The sequence below is a fragment of the Gymnoscopelus braueri genome (assembly GCF_963280865.1).
Source record: "Gymnoscopelus braueri genome assembly, contig: SCAFFOLD_366, whole genome shotgun sequence".
In the NCBI taxonomy this organism is placed as follows: domain Eukaryota; kingdom Metazoa; phylum Chordata; class Actinopteri; order Myctophiformes; family Myctophidae; genus Gymnoscopelus; species Gymnoscopelus braueri.
In genome coordinates, this window is record NW_027660579.1 from 1 (window position 1) to 19,762 (window position 19,762).

Genomic DNA, 19,762 nt, shown 5'->3' on the forward strand with positions numbered 1-19,762 from the left:
TGCTACACTGGACCTGGAGATGTGGCCTGTGATGTCTGCACTGGGAGGAGACTGAAAGCTGTGAAGACTTGTCTTCAGTGTCTGGTCTCTTACTGTGACACTCACCTCCAGCCTCACTATCAGTCTCCTGCCTTTAAGAAACACAAGCTGGTCAAAGCCTCCAGCGAGCTTCAGGAGAACATCTGCTCTCGTCACGACGAGTTGAAGAAGCTTTTCTGTCGTACCGATCAGCAGTGTATCTGCTCTCTGTGCTCCGTGGAAGAACACAAAGGTCACGATACGACCTCGGCTGCAGCAGAACGTACTGAGAGACAGAAAGAGCTCGATACGAGTCAGCAGAACATCCAGCAGAGAATCCAGGAGAGAGAGAAAGACGTGAAGGTGCTTCACCAGGAGGTGGAGTCCATCAACCACTGTGCTGACAGAGCAGTGGAGGACAGTGACACCATCTTTACTGAGCTCTTCTCTTCCATGGAGAGAAGACGATCTGAGGTGAGGGAGCTGATCAGAGACCAGCAGGAACGTGAAGTGAGTCGTGCTGAAGAACTGAGGAGGCGTGTGGAGCAGGAGGTCACTGACCTGAGGAGGAGACACGCTGAGCTGGAGCAGCTCTCACTCACAGAGGATCACATCCATTTTCTACAGCGTTACACCTCCTCCCTCTCAACGATCAGTGAATCTACACACCCAGTCAGCAGCAATGTCCGTCCTCTGAGATACTTTGAAGATGTGACTGTGGCCGTGTCCAAGATGAGAGACAGACTAGAGGACATTCTGACAGAGGAAGGGACAAACGTCTCAGAGACAGTGAACAGAGTGAAGAAATCAAAAAAGAAGAAGAAAAAAACAATTCACAGGGTCCAGGCAGGTCTGTCAGCACCACCAGAACCCAAGACCAGGGATGAGTTCTTACAATATTCACGTCCAATCACACTGGATCCAAACACAGCAAATCAAAAGCTGTCTCTGTCTAAAGGGAACAGAAAAGTAACATATGTGAACAAACCACAATCATATCCTGATCACCCAGAGAGATTCACTGCTGTAATTCAACAGGTTCTGAGTAGAGAGGGTCTGACTGGACGCTGTTACTGGGAGGTAGAGTGGAGTGGAGTTGTTCATATAGCAGTCTCATATAAAGATATGAGCAGAAAAGGGTCTGGTTATGACAGTACATTTGGATGCAATGATAAATCGTGGTCTTTACTCAGAAACAAATTGTTTCACAGAAACGAATGGACTCAGATGAGTGAGTATGATGTGTCCTCCAGAGTAGGAGTGTACCTGGACCACAGTGCAGGTACTCTGTCCTTCTACAGTGTGTCTGACACCATGACTCTCATCCACACAGTCCACACCACGTTCACACACAGCCTCCATGCTGGATTTCTGTTTATTCTACCAGGAAGCGCTGCTGAGTTGTGTGAGTAGATCACTCATGTCATGAGTCCAGAATAGTTTCTTTATTATTGTATTGTTTTTCTCTCGGCCTGAAAAATGTCAACTTTTTGTTAAGGGGAAATAAAAAAAGTTGTTCCTAGACGTTGTCACCTGCTTTATTTTATTTGTCTGATGGGAAGATTTTGTATGATTTGTTAACCGCTTCGAACTTGATAACCCTATTTTGTCATAATAGGAGAAATCTGATTTTAAAATAATACAAATATTTCAATCAAAAATATATATATTGTTTAACAGATTTTCAACACTTCAAAAATCTTCAATTTTATTTTTACGCTCACAACACTTTGCGATGCCTTGTGAGCTTGTAGATCAGCCATTTTTGCTCTGCGTCGTATAATAAGAGCTTAAAGTGGATGATAATTTATTTGAATATGTTCTCTTGTATTCATACACCACCTTGTTACCATTTGTTTTGTTATGATGTAATCATTACTTTATGGATTTGATTGATATTCCATGTGAAATATTGATTTTATTTTTCAACTTATTCACAGAACAAACATTACACATGAAATGTGACAGACCTGTTGGAATGAATAATTATATTAAAATTAATTTATAAATCATAAAAAGTAACCAACATGATAATAATGGTAGAATAAATGTTAGTGTATGAGTGTGTATATTATTCTATAGAACTGGGCACCTGCAAGGTGAGGAGTTGTGCTTGTAGATCGGCTATTTTCACAAAGTGTGCCTGTTTCTTAGCTAATAATTCACAATTTGGCCAATTTCATTTTTTTTAAAGTATAGTTTGATTACTTTTGACGCAGTAATGGTCTTTTTATTTAATTATATTAAGGTCTTAAAATTCCTCCAATTGTCACTTCATAAATGTGCAGATACCCTGTATACACTTATACTTATAATAAGTATAACCAATTAAATCATCTTGTGAATAAAGTGACATTAAAGATGAACAAAGCAAACATTCTATTCTAACAGTCTGTGTAGAAAGGTTGACACAGAAACTTTTAATCTAGTTAAATGAAAGAAACCACTTAAAGATAATAGATCAAGTTTCATTTGATCAACTACATATAGATGCTTTGCCACCCATTGTCATGAAGCATAAGCACACACACACACACACACACACACACACACACACACACACACACACACACACACACACACACACACACACACATATATATATATAGTTTTTTTTTATAGGGACCAGTGATGAAGCAGGACTGGTGGAGACAGCTTAGCTGCCAGTGGATTCTACATACATTCTAAAGGAGTTAGGTCGCCCTCTTCCTACATAGACTGTAGGAAGCTGTACATTTATCATATAAACTGTATGTATCATATAAACTTTATAGATAAAGCCAGGGGACCCTTAGCTGAAAGAGAGATGAAGCAGGGACCCCTTAGCTGAGAGAGAGATGAAGCAGGGACCCCTTAGCTAAAAGAGAGATGAAGCAGGGACCCCTTAGCTAAAAGAGAGATGAAGCAGGGACCCCTTAGCTGAGAGAGAGATGAAGCAGGGACCCCTTAGCTGAGAGAGAGATGAAGCAGGGACCCCTTAGCTGAGAGAGAGATGAAGCAGGGGACCCCTTAGCTGAGAGAGAGGTGAAGCAAGGACCCCTTAGCTGAGAGAGAGATGAAGCAGGGACCCCTTAGCTGAGAGAGAGATGAAGCAGGGACCCCTTAGCTGAGAGAGAGATGAAGCAGGGACCCCATAGCTGAAAGAGAGATGAAGCAGGGACCCCTTAACTGAGAGAGAGAGAGAGAGAGAGAGAGAGAGAGAGAGAGAGAGAGAGAGATGACGGTCCCCTGTGTAGCAACACTAAGGACCCCCTATAGGCCCTGGACCTCCTGTGAGCTGTGCTGCTGTTCCTCTACTCTGTCTTTCTTTCTTTCTTTCTTTCTGTCTTTCTTTCTTTCTTTGATGGTGTTGTGAGCTCTGCTCTCTCATCTTTTCTTTCAAACTGACTGTGGATCACAGCTACAGTGTGGGTTTATCGAGGGGCGGAGCTTATTGTGTGTGCTATAGGATCATAGAATACAGAGAGACAGTGTAGTGTCTCAGTAAACTATAGGATCATAGAATACAGAGAGACAGTGTAGTGTCTCAGTAAACTATAGGATCATAGAATACAGAGAGACAGTGTAGTGTCTCAGTAAACTATAGGATCATAGAATACAGAGAGACAGTGTAGTGTCTCAGTAAACTATAGGATCATAGAATACAGAGAGACAGTGTAGTGTCTCAGTAAACTATATGATCATAGAATACAGAGAGACAGTGTAGTGTCTCAGTAAACTATATGATCATAGAATACAGAGAGACAGTGTAGTGTCTCAGTAAACTATAGGATCATAGAATACAGAGACAGTGTAGTGTCTCAGTAAACTATATGATCATAGAATACAGAGAGACAGTGTAGTGTCTCAGTAAACTATAGGATCATAGAATACAGAGACAGTGTAGTGTCTCAGTAAACTATAGGATCATAGAATACAGAGAGACAGTGTAGTGTCTCAGTAAACTATAGGATCATAGAATACAGAGAGACAGTGTAGTGTCTCAGTAAACTATAGGATCATAGAATACAGAGACAGTGTAGTGTCTCAGTAAACTATATGATCATAGAATACATAGACAGTGTAGTGTCTCAGTAAACTATAGGATCATAGAATACAGAGACAATGTAGTGTCTCAGTAAACTATAGGATCATAGAATACACAGAGACAGTGTAGTGTCTCAGTAAACTGTAGGATCATAGAATACACAGAGACAGTGTAGTGTCTCAGTAAACTATAGGATCATAGAATACACAGAGACAGTGTAGTGTCTCAGGTAAACTATAGGATCATAGAATACAGAGAGACAGTGTAGTGTCTCAGTAAACTATAGGATCATAGAATACAGAGAGACAGTGTAGTGTCTCAGTAAACTATAGGATCATAGAATACAGAGAGACAGTGTAGTGTCTCAGTAAACTATAGGATCATAGAATACAGAGAGACAGTGTAGTGTCTCAGTAAACTATAGGATCATAGAATACAGAGAGACAGTGTAGTGTCTCAGTAAACTATATGATCATAGAATACAGAGAGACAGTGTAGTGTCTCAGTAAACTATATGATCATAGAATACAGAGAGACAGTGTAGTGTCTCAGTAAACTATAGGATCATAGAATACAGAGACAGTGTAGTGTCTCAGTAAACTATATGATCATAGAATACAGAGAGACAGTGTAGTGTCTCAGTAAACTATAGGATCATAGAATACAGAGACAGTGTAGTGTCTCAGTAAACTATAGGATCATAGAATACAGAGAGACAGTGTAGTGTCTCAGTAAACTATAGGATCATAGAATACAGAGAGACAGTGTAGTGTCTCAGTAAACTATAGGATCATAGAATACAGAGACAGTGTAGTGTCTCAGTAAACTATATGATCATAGAATACAGAGAGACAGTGTAGTGTCTCAGTAAACTATATGATCATAGAATACAGAGAGACAGTGTAGTGTCTCAGTAAACTATAGGATCATAGAATACAGCGAGACAGTGTAGTGTCTCAGTAAACTATAGGATCATAGAATACAGAGACAGGTGTAGTGTCTCAGTAAACTATAGGATCATAGAATACAGAGAGACAGTGTAGTGTCTCAGTAAACTATATGATCATAGAATACAGAGAGACAGTGTAGTGACTCAGTAAACTATAGGATCATAGAATACAGAGAGACAGTGTAGTGTCTCAGTAAACATCACAGGTAAACAATGAACCTAGCATCTGTCTAAATAACATTTACCTTTGCATATACTGCATGGTCGACAAGGCTAGGTCAAGTGCCATCTGTACTGTATATCGTTGTAGATCTGCTATTTTTGAAAGTCAAACCAAAAAAACAGTTTGACATAATATGAGGTTTCCAACAGACATCATACATCTATTGAACACTACAGTGTCACACAAAAGGAGCAAAAATAGTCGATCTACAAGCTCAAAACACGTCCATGTTTTGAGCTTGCAAATTCTTGATTTAGTTTAGTCATAGTCTTTTGAATAAAATTACATTCAGTTTAATCATATTTTCAGTTATGATTTCAGTGGACTAAATAGTTTCAGTGGACTAAATATCATTAGATTATAGTCGACTAAATCTACAGTTGATTTAGTCGACTAAAATGTATTTTGGCGGTGCCTTGATGGCGTCGTAACGGCAGATTTTTACACTTGGTTGCATGCTGAAAATATCTACAAGCTCACAACGCGTCTGCGCTGTGAGCTTGTAGATCGGCTATTTTCAGAGTGCAACACCCGAGCGCAACCAGACATTAAATGACTTGTCTTTTAGTACTACTGTAATAGATGAGGACTTCTGTTGACATTTACATCCTGTAGTCAAGGAGGACATCTACTGGTGGACAACAGGTATTGCGTGAAGTTCAAAATGTGCCCTCTGCACAGCAGGGCTTCTTTCTTTTACTAGTTTAGTTCCATAATAGTAGACATTTCAGACTAGTTTAGTTCCATAATAGTAGACATTTCAGACTAGTTTAGTTCCATAATAGTAGACATTTCAGACTAGTTTAGTTCCATAATAGTAGACATTTCAGACTAGTTTAGTTCCATAATAGTAGACATTTCAGACTACCACAAGTAGCTACAACCATTGCTTACGACCTCATCAGACGACACGCTGAATTTAAGCATATTACTAAGCGGAGGAAAATAAACTAACAATACACTTCAAGGATATACTTCATGACTGGTCACATGAAGCCAATTGCAATTATTGGACCCAGTCAAAAAAATCTGTTCAAATGTTACTTCTTTGCAAATTGGCTACATAGACATTTTTTAACTAAATGTGTAGGAAAAGGTTGATCCGTTGATGTAATCACAGCAAAACATGATTTATCAACCACATTATTCATTAGGTTTTTCATTTAGGACCACAATGGAAAGTCCCCAGGACTGTTTTGTGTGTCATCCTTTTAGCCAGATGACTTACTGTACCTCCGTGCTTGCCGTTTTTTGCTTAGTTTTTTTTTTTTGCCCTTAGCTGAGAGACAGATGAAGCAGGGACCCCTTAGATGAGAGAGAGATGAAGCAGGGACCCCTTATCTGAGAGAGAGATGAAGCAGGGACCCCTTAGCTGAGAGAGATGAAGCAGGGACCCCTTAGCTGAGAGAGAGATGAAGCAGGGAGCCCTTAGCTGAGATAGATAGAGAGAGAGAGAGAGAGAGAGAGAGAGAGAGAGAGAGAGAGAGAGAGAGAGAGAGAGAGAGAGAGAGAGAGAGAGAGAGAGATGAAGCAGGGACCCCTTAGCTGAGAGAGAGAGAGAGAGAGAGAGAGAGAGAGAGAGAGAGAGAGAGAGAGAGAGAGAGAGAGAGAGAGAGAGAGAGAGAGAGAGAGAGAGAGAGAGAGAGAGAGAGATGAAGCAGGGACCCCTTAACTGAGAGAGAGATGAAGCAGGGACCCCTTAGCTGAGAGAGAGATGACGGCCCCCAGTGTAGCAACACTAAGGACCCCCTATAGGCCCTGGACCTCCTGTGAGCTGTGCTGCTTTCTTTCTTTCTTTCTTTCTTTCTTTCTTTCTTTCTTTCTTTCTTTCTTTCTTTCTTTGCTGGTGTTGTGAGCTCTGCTCTCTCTCATCTTTTCTTTCAAACTGACTGTGGATCACAGCTACGGTGTGGGTTTATCGAGGGGCGGAGCTTATTGTGTGTGCTGCCATTGGCCCATTCCTATTATGTGTGTGTGTGTGTGTGTGTGTGTGTGTGTGTGTGTGTGTGTGTGTGTGTGTGTGTGTGTGTGTGTGTGTGTGTGTGTGTGTGTGTGTGTGTGTGTGTGTGTGTGTGTGTGTGTGTGTGTGTGTGTGTGTGTGTGTGTTTTCTTTCTCTCTTTTCTCCGGTTGTGTTACAGTTCCATTTGAAGTATTTATATAATAATATGGTTGTATTACAGTTCTACTAGACATATTTAGAGAAAGACAAACAGTGAAAGTTTCAGTGTGTTCTGTCTTTTATTTGAGAGATACAGCACAAGAAGAAAACTGCTGACTCATGTGTCAACAGAGTGGAAGCATTTTCTAGCAGTGAATCACTGTGAATCACCACAAACATACACACACACACACACACACACACACACACACACACACACACACACACACACACACACACACACACACACACACACACACACACACACACATAGCCAGGACGAACTTCCCGTGTCATGTGATTTCTTTGAAAATGCAACAAAACTAAACTCGTCTGATAGACAGACAGACAGACAGACAGACTAAAATGGCGCAGCAGGGAGTTGTGGATCAGGAAAAGTTGTGTTGTTCTATCTGTCTGGATCTGCTGAAGGATCCAGTGACTGTTCCCTGTGGACACAGCTACTGCAGGAGGTGTATCGAGGGATTCTGGAACCAGGATGATCAGAGAGGGAGGTTCAGCTGTCCACAGTGCAGACACACCTTCATCACAAGACCTGATCTGAAGACAAACACCATGTTGGCTGATGTGGTGGAGAGCTTGAAGAAGACAGGACTGCAAGATGTTCCTCCTGATCACTGCTACACTGGACCTGGAGATGTGGCCTGTGATGTCTGCACTGGGAGGAGACTGAAAGCTGTGAAGACTTGTCTTCAGTGTCTGGTCTCTTACTGTGACACTCACCTCCAGCCGCACTATCAGTCTCCTGCCTTTAAGAGACACAAGCTGGTCAAAGCCTCCAGCGAGCTTCAGGAGAACATCTGCTCTCGTCACGACGAGATGAGGAACCCTTTCTGTCGTACCGATCAGCAGTGTGTCTGTTATCTCTGCTCTGTGGACGAACACAAAGGTCACGATACGATCTCAGCTGCAGCAGAACGTACTGAGAGACAGAAAGAGCTCGATACGAGTCAGCAGAACCTCCAGCAGAAAATCCAGAAAAGAGAGAAAGACGTGAAGGTGCTTCACCATGAGGTGGAGTCCATCAACCACTGTGCTGACAGAGCAGTGAAGGACAGTGACACCATCTTTACTGAGTTCATCCCTTCCATGGAGAGAAGGCAATCTGAGCTGAGGGAGCTGATCAGAGACCAGCAGGAACGTGAAGTGAGTCGTGCTGAAGAACTGAGGAGGCGTGTGGACCAGACAGTACTGTCAACACCACCAGAAACCAAGACCAGAGCTGAGTTCTTACAATATTCATGTCCAATCACACTGGATCCAAACACAGCTCATCAAGACCTGTCTCTGTCTAAAGGGAACAGAAAAGTAACAATGATGAACAAACCACAATCATATCCCGATCACCCAGAGAGATTCACTGAATATCCTCAGGTTCTGGATAGAGAGGGTCTGACTGGACACTGTTACTGGGAGGTAGAGTGGAGTGGAGGAGTTGTTTTTATAGCAGTCTCATATAGAGATATCAGCAGAACAGGTTCTGGTGATGAATGTGGATTTGGATTCAATGATAAATCGTGGTCTTTACGGTGTACCAACAAAGGTTATAGTTTCAGACACAGAGGCATTGAAACTAACATCCCAGGCTGTGTGTCCTCCAGAGTAGGAGTGTACCTGGACCACAGTGCAGGTACTCTGTCCTTCTACCGTGTGTCTGACACCATGACTCTCCTCCACACAGTCCACACCACGTTCACACACAACCTCCATGTTGGATTTAATCTTTATCCTCTATCATCTGGAACCACTGCTGAGTTGTGTGACCTCAAGTAGATCTGACTCTTTTTTTTTCATGTCCTCCTGAGTCCAGAATAATCTCTTTATTATTTTATTGTTTTTTTCTCAGCGTGCAAAATGTCAACATTTTGTTAGGGGAAAAAATAATAAAAAGAAGATGATTTGATCTTAGAAAACATGTAGAGTTGTTCCTAAACTTTCATCATTCTTATTTTATTTGTCTAATGGGAAGATTGTGTATGATGTATTTACCGCTTCCAACCTGACATCCCTATTTTGGTCATTAGAGGAGAAATCTAATATTACAATAATAATATTAATAACAATATTTAAATCATCTTAAAAAAAATGCTTTTAAAAATAGTGAAAATAGCCAATCTACAAGCTCACAACACATCGTGATGCTTTGTGAGCTTGTAGATCAGCTATTTTTGCTATGCATCGTATGATATGATATGAAGTATATAGGGTCTTAAAGTGGTTAATAATCTATTTTAATATTTTGTTCTCTTGTATTTATACACCTTCTTGGTACCATTTGTCTTGATATGATGTAATCATTACTTTATGGATTTATGGATCACAGATGAAAGACAGACCTGTTGGAAATAATAATTATATTATAATTAATGTATAATTCATGTAAAGTAACCAACATGATAAGAATAGCCTATCGCTATACTTTTTACCTGTTTTTATGCTCCCATCTGCCTCAATAAAACTACATCTGTTGTTGTCTATGGTCGTTAGAGGTGTGTTTGTGTGTGTTTTTTATTGTTGTTGACTGTGGTAGAGGTGCGTGTTTGTGTGTGGTTTTTAATTTTGTATTGTCTATGATAGAGGTATGTGTTTGTGTGTGTTTTTAATGACAGTGTCACAGGCTGTGTGTCTATTGCTTTATGTGTGTCTCATGTTTATGGTGACTGACTCATGCAAAGCGTTGTTGTAACTCTGTGTTGAAAGGTTCCTCATCAGGGAAAGCATGTTGTTGTAACTCTGTGTTGAAAGGTTCCTCATCAGTGAAATCATGTTGTTGTAACTCTGTGCTGAAAGGTTCCTAGTCAGTGAAAGTTCCACCTGAAACAGTGACCTGATTTCATTGCAATGCTTTTATGATAGCTAATTAATTCAAATATGCAAATGATCTAATTAAATATGCACAATACAAAAATCTACGAAGCCGAAATGGATACATTTAAAAAAGAATGACCTTACATGATGAACGGAGGTTTGATGGAGAGCTGATTATCAAACTGTTGGAGGTTTTTACATAGGCTACACCACTGTTTCCCAAACACTGGGAGGGGACACATTTGTGGGTCGCGGACACATTTTTATGGGTCATCGTGAGTAAATATCCCCTTATTTTCTTGTTTCCTAAATGTTGTTTTTAATCATTATTTCAAAACATTTTTCATGAATTAGGAACAAATTCAATGATTTTTCAAAAATAATTTCATGAATGAATAAAAAATAAAAGAGGAAAAGATATTCCATAAATTAGAAAACAAATGTTTAAGAAGTATTGAAAATAGCAGATCTACAAGAGCTTGTAGATCTGCTATTTTCTCTGTCTTGGGTCCTGGGGAGAGATATATCATTTAGGGTCTTGAGCTAAAACGTTTGGGAAACACTGGGCTATACACAATACAATATTTATTTATAAAAAGGCACTTTTTTGTATTGCCTTAATACCTTCCACACACACACGCGCGCAAACACACACAAACACACACACACACACACACGCACACGCACACGCACACGCACACTTGTTGTGATCAGCTGTGATCAGTGTTGATGATTGAAAACTGATTGTGATCAATTGTCTGCCGGATGAAGATCCGGTCTGCAAACGGAAACGGAAACGATGCGTTCATGTATGTACATTGGTTTCAACATACCGGATCCAGTAGGCGGGGCTCCAGACCGGATGTGAATACGGGTTTAAATAGGACGCAGGCGCAAAACGGCAGGTTGGTTCAGTTTGTAACGTGGCCACGCTGCATCAGGTATTTTACTAATGTTTGATTCATATGAACATATGACACGTTTTTATGCACCGATAATTAGCACTATTATTATTTAAGCATTTGGGGTTTTAAGGCTGTTTGTGTATTATGACACCAAATGGACAAAACATTTGGAATATTCTTGTTTTACAACCGAAGATGAAACGCATCAAACAAACATTTTTCCAAATGAGCACGACTAATCCTAACCACACTCACTGATGTGAGGGGTTTGTAGATCTAACCCGCCATAGACTCTGTGCATTTGTAACCTTAGAACTTTAGTCTCGGACCAAGACGGTCAGGGACTTGTTTGATTGAAGCTGATTTCTTTGTATTTATTTTCTTAACGCCCTTACTGCTCCATAAATGTACACACTAACACATTAAGTATTTAAACCCGAAGCCACGGTTGTTACCCGACCATACGGGTCGTTTATGTTCCGTAATATTACGTAAAAGTTTAATAAATGAATAATTCCGTCTGTGTCCGAACGCCGTTCTACTTCTTCGTTTACATGGAGTGCAATACCTGCGCTCGCCTGCTGCTGCAACAGCAGATATTGAGTTGTTTTGCATTTGTGTTCGTGCGTCTCCATTTATGTATACATTCTTACTATGAAGTGATTATCTTGAAGCCACTTATGTTATCCGTCCATACGGGTTGTTAGTGCTTAGTTAATAATGCGTGTTATTTAATAAATGCATGTTTTAATTCCGTCTGTGAATGAACATCATTGTATTTCCTGGTTGACAATGGGGTGTAATACCGGCGTTCACCTGCTGCAACAGCGCCAGTTACACCCACTGAAGAATATACAGTGTGATATTCAGACAGACCAGATTGAAACATTAACATTTGTTAATTGAATAATGGGTAATATTACTGAACACAAAGGCTCCGTATGGTGGGATAACATCTGCGGCTTTGGGATAAACCTTTTATATTTAGAATTTATACATTTATGTTTGAGATTAACATAGCTCTAATGCCAATAAACACTATTTTTGGGGAGTGTTCAAGAATGTCAAGATAGAAGGATAATAATAATGAAACTTTATTTGTACTTTTCACATATCATACTTTTCATAAAATAAATGTAAAAGCCTAAGGATGGGAGAGATAACGGCGCCAACACAAGTGAAGATAAACAGAAGATAAAACACATTCTAGCAGAAGAATAAGATTCATCTAAAATGAATATCAATATCCAGTGGTGGAAAGTGACAAGTACATTTACTCAAGTACTGTACTTAAGTACAATTTTGAGGTACTTTTACTTTACTGGAGTATTTCCAATTTTCAATACCTTTACTTCTACTCCACTACATCTCAGAGGCAAATATTGTACTTTTACTCCACTACAATTATTTGAAAACTTTAGTTACTTTGCAGATATAAATGATTACATTATAAAACCTACATTAACCACTTTAACCCTGTTTTATACTTAGGCTATTTTCAAACATGTTAGTACTTTTACTTTTGGTACTTAAAGTAAATTTTTATGCCAATACTTTTGTACTTTTACTCAAGTAAATTTTGAATTCCGGACTTTTACTTGTAACACAGTATTTCTACATTGCAGTATTGTTACTTTTACTTAAGTAAGCCAATTGAGTACTTTTTCCACCACTGGTCAATTGTCAAACTTACTTTTAAGGATTCAAATTCAAAAGTAGCAGATCTACAAGTTCACAACGTGTCGCTTTCCTCATGGATTAAAGTTCTCAGTCGCCTTGAGTGATTACAGTCATTTGGATTCCATATGAAGCCAGCATGTCTTCTATGGAAGCATGCCATGCACCCAAAATAGCAGATCTACAAGCTCACATCGCTGCCGCGTGTTGTGAGCTTGTAGATCGGTTATTGGTTATTTTAAGATCAAAGTGTTCGAAGTGATCAAACTTGCAATAGAATGTATATTTAGAAGAATCTTCTATAAACATGAATGGTCTCAGAAATGTCATAAAAGCAAAGGTTAAAGGGATAGTTCACCCCAAAATGAGTGTTTTTCTATGGATTACTCACCCCATGGAGACTTGAATTCATGGATATATTTTTGTCTCATTCCTAAGACTAAGAATTGAGAGACAAAGGAGACTCTTTGTGTCTCCTACCGGAACCGCTGCCAGTCATCAAATTATTGGCTTAGGAATGCGACAAAAACTAAAAAACTATCCATGAATTAAAGTCTCCATGGGGTGACTGATCGATAGAAATTGGGGGTGAACTATCCCTTTAAAGCCTCAATCTGTGATTTATTCAACCGGTCGGCTGTATGTACACCAGCAGCACCACGATAATGATAATTCATTATAGTTTCAGTCATGAGATTTTATGTTGCTTTATTCCATGTTTGCGCTGCATTTTGAGCTTGTAGATCTGCTACTTTTGATGCTTTTATGTGACGCTGTAGTATGATCAAGTAGGGAGTTAATTTATGAAAAAACACAAGGTTTGAATATGGCGATTACCATGACGGCAGCAAACGTAATATGTTCGTTGCTATTAAAGGGATATTTCACTTTCAAAAAAACTTTGGGTCATTTTATCGTCTACCCAGGCTTTTGTGAGCCCCCCATATCGTTTTTAAGTTGCTTGATTCATTATTTAGATATTTAATATTAATTTTATCAGACACGCCCCCTTCCTATACAAACCCATTATAACTTCAAACTCAATTTTTAACATGTTAGATTCATCAAAAACACCCGTCCTTGGTTCTGGTGACTCACCCTGCCCTCCTAATACGCGAGGGGCCGTGTTTTTTCGATAACGTTTTTCATTTATTTTATGAATTTTTTTTTAAAATCCTATTGTTTTTTAGTTTTCAAAAAAAAAAAATATTAAAATAAAATGAAAAAAGTAATCGAAAAAACACGGCCCCCTCGCGTATTAGGAGGGCAGGGTGAGTCACCAGAACCAAGGACGGGTGTTTTTGATGAATCTAACATGTTAAAAATTGAGTTTTAAGTTATAATGGGTTTGTATAGGAAGGGGGCGTGTCTGATTAAATGAATATCAAATATCTAAATAATGAATCAAGCAACTTAAAAACGGTCTGGAGGGTTCACAAAAGCCTGAGTAGAAGATAAAATGACCCAAAGTTTATTTGAAAGTGAAATAACCCTTTAAGTGTATCATACTTACATATATAATGTAGATTATTATTGTCAGTTGTGTTGCGTTGCAGTATTTCTATCATCACGATCACATACATGAAAAATAGTGACATTGCATTAGTTATGAAAATATTTTAAAAACAAATTAGTAGCAACACAAACTAACATAACCGCAACAAAACTGAAAACAAAAGAAATGTCGTTTTTGTAGATTTCTTTTTTAAACAATCTTGAATTCTACAATTTATAAAATCTGGGAAAAATGAGTAATGTTGGTGTATATTGTGTCTTACAGGTTAATCATGTGACCTTGGCGTCCATGTGGTGACCTCCTGCAGAGTGGACTAAATCTACTTCATACAGTGAGTTAAAAACCCTGAGTCATGACTCCTAGCTATGACTCAGGGTTTGACTCGCTGTATGAGTTCTACAGTGAAGATCTTGGCTGGATGGAGTCATCAGGAGATAGCTGGTAATAGAGTGTCTGTAACTCGGACAAAGGGTTCAGGAAGATGGAACCTCGACGGGAGTCGACGCAGCAACGAGCCCTGAGAGCTGAAACGTATAACGGTGCCAACGAACGCTCTCCGTTGAGATACAAGGCGTACGGTGCTCGGGACGTGGTGCCATACAACCTACGCGGCTCTATTAATACCAGCTATCTTCAACCGAGCGGCGCAAGGCCCCACACGGTACGTACCTGGATCACACCTGGCCAGTATGAACTATAGGGCTGTGTCACCATTAAGACCGGGAACGCATCTGTGTCAAATGGCAGATATACAAGCTCATAGTGCCGCGCTATGAGCTTGTAGATCTGCTATTTTTTGGAAAAATCTTGAATTTGTGCAAATCATTGAATTTATATATTTTTTAACTAAAATCTTTGCTTCTGGAACAAAATATTTTGAGATGGGGTCTGCGGGGGTCTGAGGATTTCTACATTTGTAGAATCCCCCCAGAAGCAAAGATTTGAGTTACAAATGTTTGCTTAAAAAAAATATATATATATTCAAAGATTTGCCAAAAAAAATCACGATTTCTTTCGAAGAAATTGCAGATCTACAAGCTTATAGCGCGGCTCTCTGTACCACGCTACGAGCTTGTAGATCTGCAATGTTTGAATAGCCTAAAGAAATCTAAAAATGACACGGATGCGTTCCCGGTCTTAAAGGGCTAATGATTTAATTGTGTTTGGCGTTGAACATTGGAACATGTGAATGCAATTATTTTTTCCGCGCTTTTAGGCTTCTTAAACACAAGTTGCACAAGGCAGATATGACAAATAATAATATACATAATTTAATTACTCTTATACTTTCAAAAAACACATTAATAGTGGAATTAGCGGAGTGGAAATGGACATCTACAAGCCCAACGTGACACGTTTTGGAGCTGGTAGATCTGCTATTCCCACAATAAAAATAAAAAAACGTTTGAAAATATATGAACATTATGACGATTGTGACGATTGTGCAAAACCTTGCGAGCATTATGTATGTCAATGTGACAGGTCTAGTAAAACCCTAGAGTCATATTGGAAATAAATTGGGCCTCTTCCTCACTTCCCTTCACAGGTGTTACCAATGATGCTAATGAACAGGGCCGGATTACCCATAGGCCGTAGGGGGCGAGTGCCCTGGGGCACCAGCCAATTGGGGCACAAAAAAAGAATATATATATATATATATTATTTTTTTATAAGAATTAAATAACATAACCTTAACACAACCCTAACCCTAAAACCGAAATAAAGTAACCAAAAACAGAAAAGAAACTAACAAAATCCGCCAATTTTTCACGCGAGTACACGATCTCGGCGCCCGCGCGGGGCACTTCAACTTGAGGTCGCCCTGGGGCACCACATAGTGCTAATCCGGCCCTGCTAATGAAGGCTCTATTCCAAATGGACCCTTCCGGGTGTGTAACTCTGAGTGTACAGGTGGAAACACATTGCAGTCCATTTGGTTCCATCTGTACACTGAGTTATGGGGGTCCTTTGAGAACCACTGTGCTACACTGAATAGAACAGAGCCTTCATCAGTATAATTGGTAACACATGTGAAGGAAGTAAGTTGAAGTCTATGAGCAACTAAAATCTATTCTGACAGCCTGTGACTTTAACAAAGAGGTAATATTAATTGGTGACATAAATGTAAATTGGGATGACAAGAAGATTAGGAAAAATCTCAAACAAATAACAGATTACTACAATCTCACTCAAATGATAGAGCAGCCTACGAGAATCACTAGCCACTCAGCAACTAGAATTGATTTACTGTTTTCCAACAAAGTGGAAAGAATCACCAAAACATATAATTTCCTAACAGGTCTGTCAGACCATAATATAATATTTTTTGCCAGAAAACTTTCAAAACAACGGTTCAGTAAAACCCAGCCCCAACCAATGGTCAGCACCATCCCAAAGAATCTACAACACAGCTTTGAGGTTGCCCTAAAAAGGGTTGAGTGGGATGACATCTACACATGTGGTGATGACATTGAAATTGGATGCAGTATTTTATTGTCCAAAATACAAAGTGTAATGGAATCTTTCACCAGGAGGAGGAGACAAAGGAAAGGGCAAAAAATTACCCTACCCTGGGTTGATGAAAATTGTAGAGCTCTTATGAAAAAAAGAGATATACTGCTTAAACAGTCATTAAAATCTGGTTTAACAACTGACAGGCAGAAATTTGCCCATGTACGAAACCAAGTCACCCAATTCCTAAGGAAGGCAAAAGCAAAATTTTACACCTATATCATAGAGAGTGCAAAAGGAAATGGTAAGAAAGTCTGGGAGTGCATAAACAAACTGACAGGGAAATACTACAAACAGAACAATAATAGCTTAGAACTAAAAATAGACAACGCCCTGGTGAAAGATCCCCAAACCCTTGCTAGTACCCTAATTATGTTTTTTCTAAACTCTGTTAAAGAAATAACACAAATGTTTAATCCATCAAAGTTTGTACCCCGCCCTGTCCAAAAAGACCTCCCCATCTTCAATCTGGAGGAAATTACGGAAACCGAGGTGGCAAACATCATCAAATCACTAAAAGCATCAAAAGCCAAGGATGCCTATGGGCTCGATACAAACTTTTTAAAAACAAATGCAGATGCTCTGGTGGCACCGATCACACATCTGGTAAATCTGTCCATCAGACAACGCACTGTTCCTCCTCAATGGAAAGTTGCTGTAATAACACCAATCTACAAATCTGGCGCTAAAACTGAAATATCAAACTATAGACCCATAAGCATCCTACCAGTTATATCAAAGGTGGCTGAAAAGTGGATTGTCAAATCGATCATCAAACATCTAGACAAAGGCCACACCCCACTGCATCCCATGCAGTTTGGGTTTCGGGCCTTTCACTCCACTGAATCAGCAAACTGCCTATTCATAGAAAAATTGAAATGTGCTTTGAACAGAGCTCCCTGTGCAATGGCGGTGTTCCTGGACTTCAAGAAGGCGTTTGACACCGTCTGTCACCAGGTCCTCCTGTCCAAATTAACACATTTTAATTTTTCCCCAGAAGCTATACAATGGTTTAGTTCCTATCTAACCACCAGAAAACAGTGTGTAAGTGTAAACGGTGTTAAATCCCCCTACCACACCTGTTCGGTCGGTGTCCCCCAGGGCTCAATACTGGGTCCAATTCTGTTCTCACTGTACATAAATGACCTACCTGAAGTATGTAATAAACTACATGTGCAGATGATGCCGTTGTACTTGCCCATGGTAAAAGCTATGCAGAGGTGTCAATAATCTTAACCTCAGCTCTGACAAGCATTCAAGACTGGCTTATAGATTCATGTCTGCTCTTGAATGCCAAAAAGACAGTCTGCATGGCCTTCTCCAAAAGACCAGTTGTGTCCTCAAATGTGTTTCTGGGTGGGGAGGAACTTGAACTTGTCCCAGAGTTCAAGTACCTCGGAGTCATACTAGACTCAACCCTAACTTTTAAAAAACATGTGAAGAAAGTCACAAATACGATTAAATTCAACCTTAAAAATTTTAAACAAATTAGACCCTTCCTGACAGTTGGAGCTGCCAGATCGTATCTTCACTGTATGATCCTATCACACATTGAGTACTGTTTTACAAACTGGTCTTGCACTGGCGTGACGATCCTAAAACCCATCGAACAGCTCTACAAAAGTGCGCTCAAGGTGTTTGACAGGAAGCCTCACTCTTATCATCATTGTAACATACTCAGGAGGCTCACATTTTTTAGCTTCGACAATTTCAAAAAGTTCAAACAGGTTGGGGTCATATACAAGACCTTACATGGTCTGTGCCCGCCCCCCCTAAGGGAATTCATTAAAAGGAAGCCTGAAAGAGGAATCGGTACCAGAGCAACCACTCGAGGAGATTGTGAAGTGCCGCACCGGCAAACAACCTTCGGTCAAAATGTCCTCTCAGTACAGGGTTGTGTAGCATGGAATGGCCTTCCTCTACATATAAGGGATTGTGCTACATTTCCATCTTTTAAATTCAATGTGAAAAGATGGTTGCTTGAAAACCAAAGCTGCAACCATTTGTGATCATATTTTAGTTTTTTTTAGGCTATGTGATGTAATGTAATTGTATTTCACCGTTTGTCTGTTTTATGATGTTATTGTTTTTCTGTTTTGTGTGAGGACTGCGGGTGAAAATTAGCATCTTTGCTAAATCCGGTGTATTTACGTTCATGTGACGTTCATTAATATGCTCTGTCCTGTCTAAATAAACAAATAAAGTAAAGGAAGGGGCCCAATCCTGTTAAAGGGATAGTTCACCCCCAAAATGACTTATTTTTCCTATGTATTAGTCACCCCATGGAGACTTGAATTCATGGATATGTTTTTGTTTTTGTCTCATTCCTAAGACAATAATTTGATGACCGGCAGCGGTTCCAGTAGGCGACACAAAGAGTCTCCTTTGTGTCTCCTACCGGAACCGCTGCCTACCGGTCCATAATTGAAGTCTCCATGGGGTGACTAATCGATAGAAAAGAAGTATGTTTTTGGGTGAACTATCCCTTTAAGTAATGTAAAGTATACATGATGTGAACATGTACGGTACATCATTATCAGACCTAAATGTACCTTTAACTTACTGCTTTATGCCCATAGTGGCTGTAGGCGACAGGTTTTGTAGCAATTGTAGAAATATTAGGCCTCAATTGTCGAATGTTCAAGCGTCTTCAAATCATGTACTTAAAGGGATATTTCACTTTTAAAAAAATGTGGGTCATTTTATCGTCTACTCAGGCTTTTGTGAGCCCCGCCCCCAGACCGTTTTTAAGTTACTTGATTCAGTATTTAGACTTTTGATATTCATTTCATTTTCCTATACAAACCATTATAACTTCAAATTCAATTTTTTACATGTTAGATTCATCAAAAACACCCGTCCTTGGTTCTGGTGACTCACCCCGCCCTCCTAATACGTGAGGGGGGTGTGTTTTTTTGATAACTTTTTTCATTTATTTTAAATATTGT

At 39.6% G+C, this 19,762-nt stretch overlaps 1 protein-coding gene across 1 annotated transcript; it reads left to right on the forward strand.

Moving 5' to 3' along the window:
- Nucleotides 1-6: 6 nt before the first annotated feature.
- On the forward strand, nucleotides 7-9,706 carry LOC308081425 (uncharacterized protein; the record flags this gene model as incomplete). Its single annotated transcript, XM_080457793.1, has 2 exons — nucleotides 7-1,423; nucleotides 7,717-9,706. Coding segments are annotated over 2 exons (2,871 nt in total), but the record flags the coding sequence as incomplete, so codon positions are not given.
- Between the last annotated feature and the right edge of the window lie 10,056 nt (nucleotides 9,707-19,762).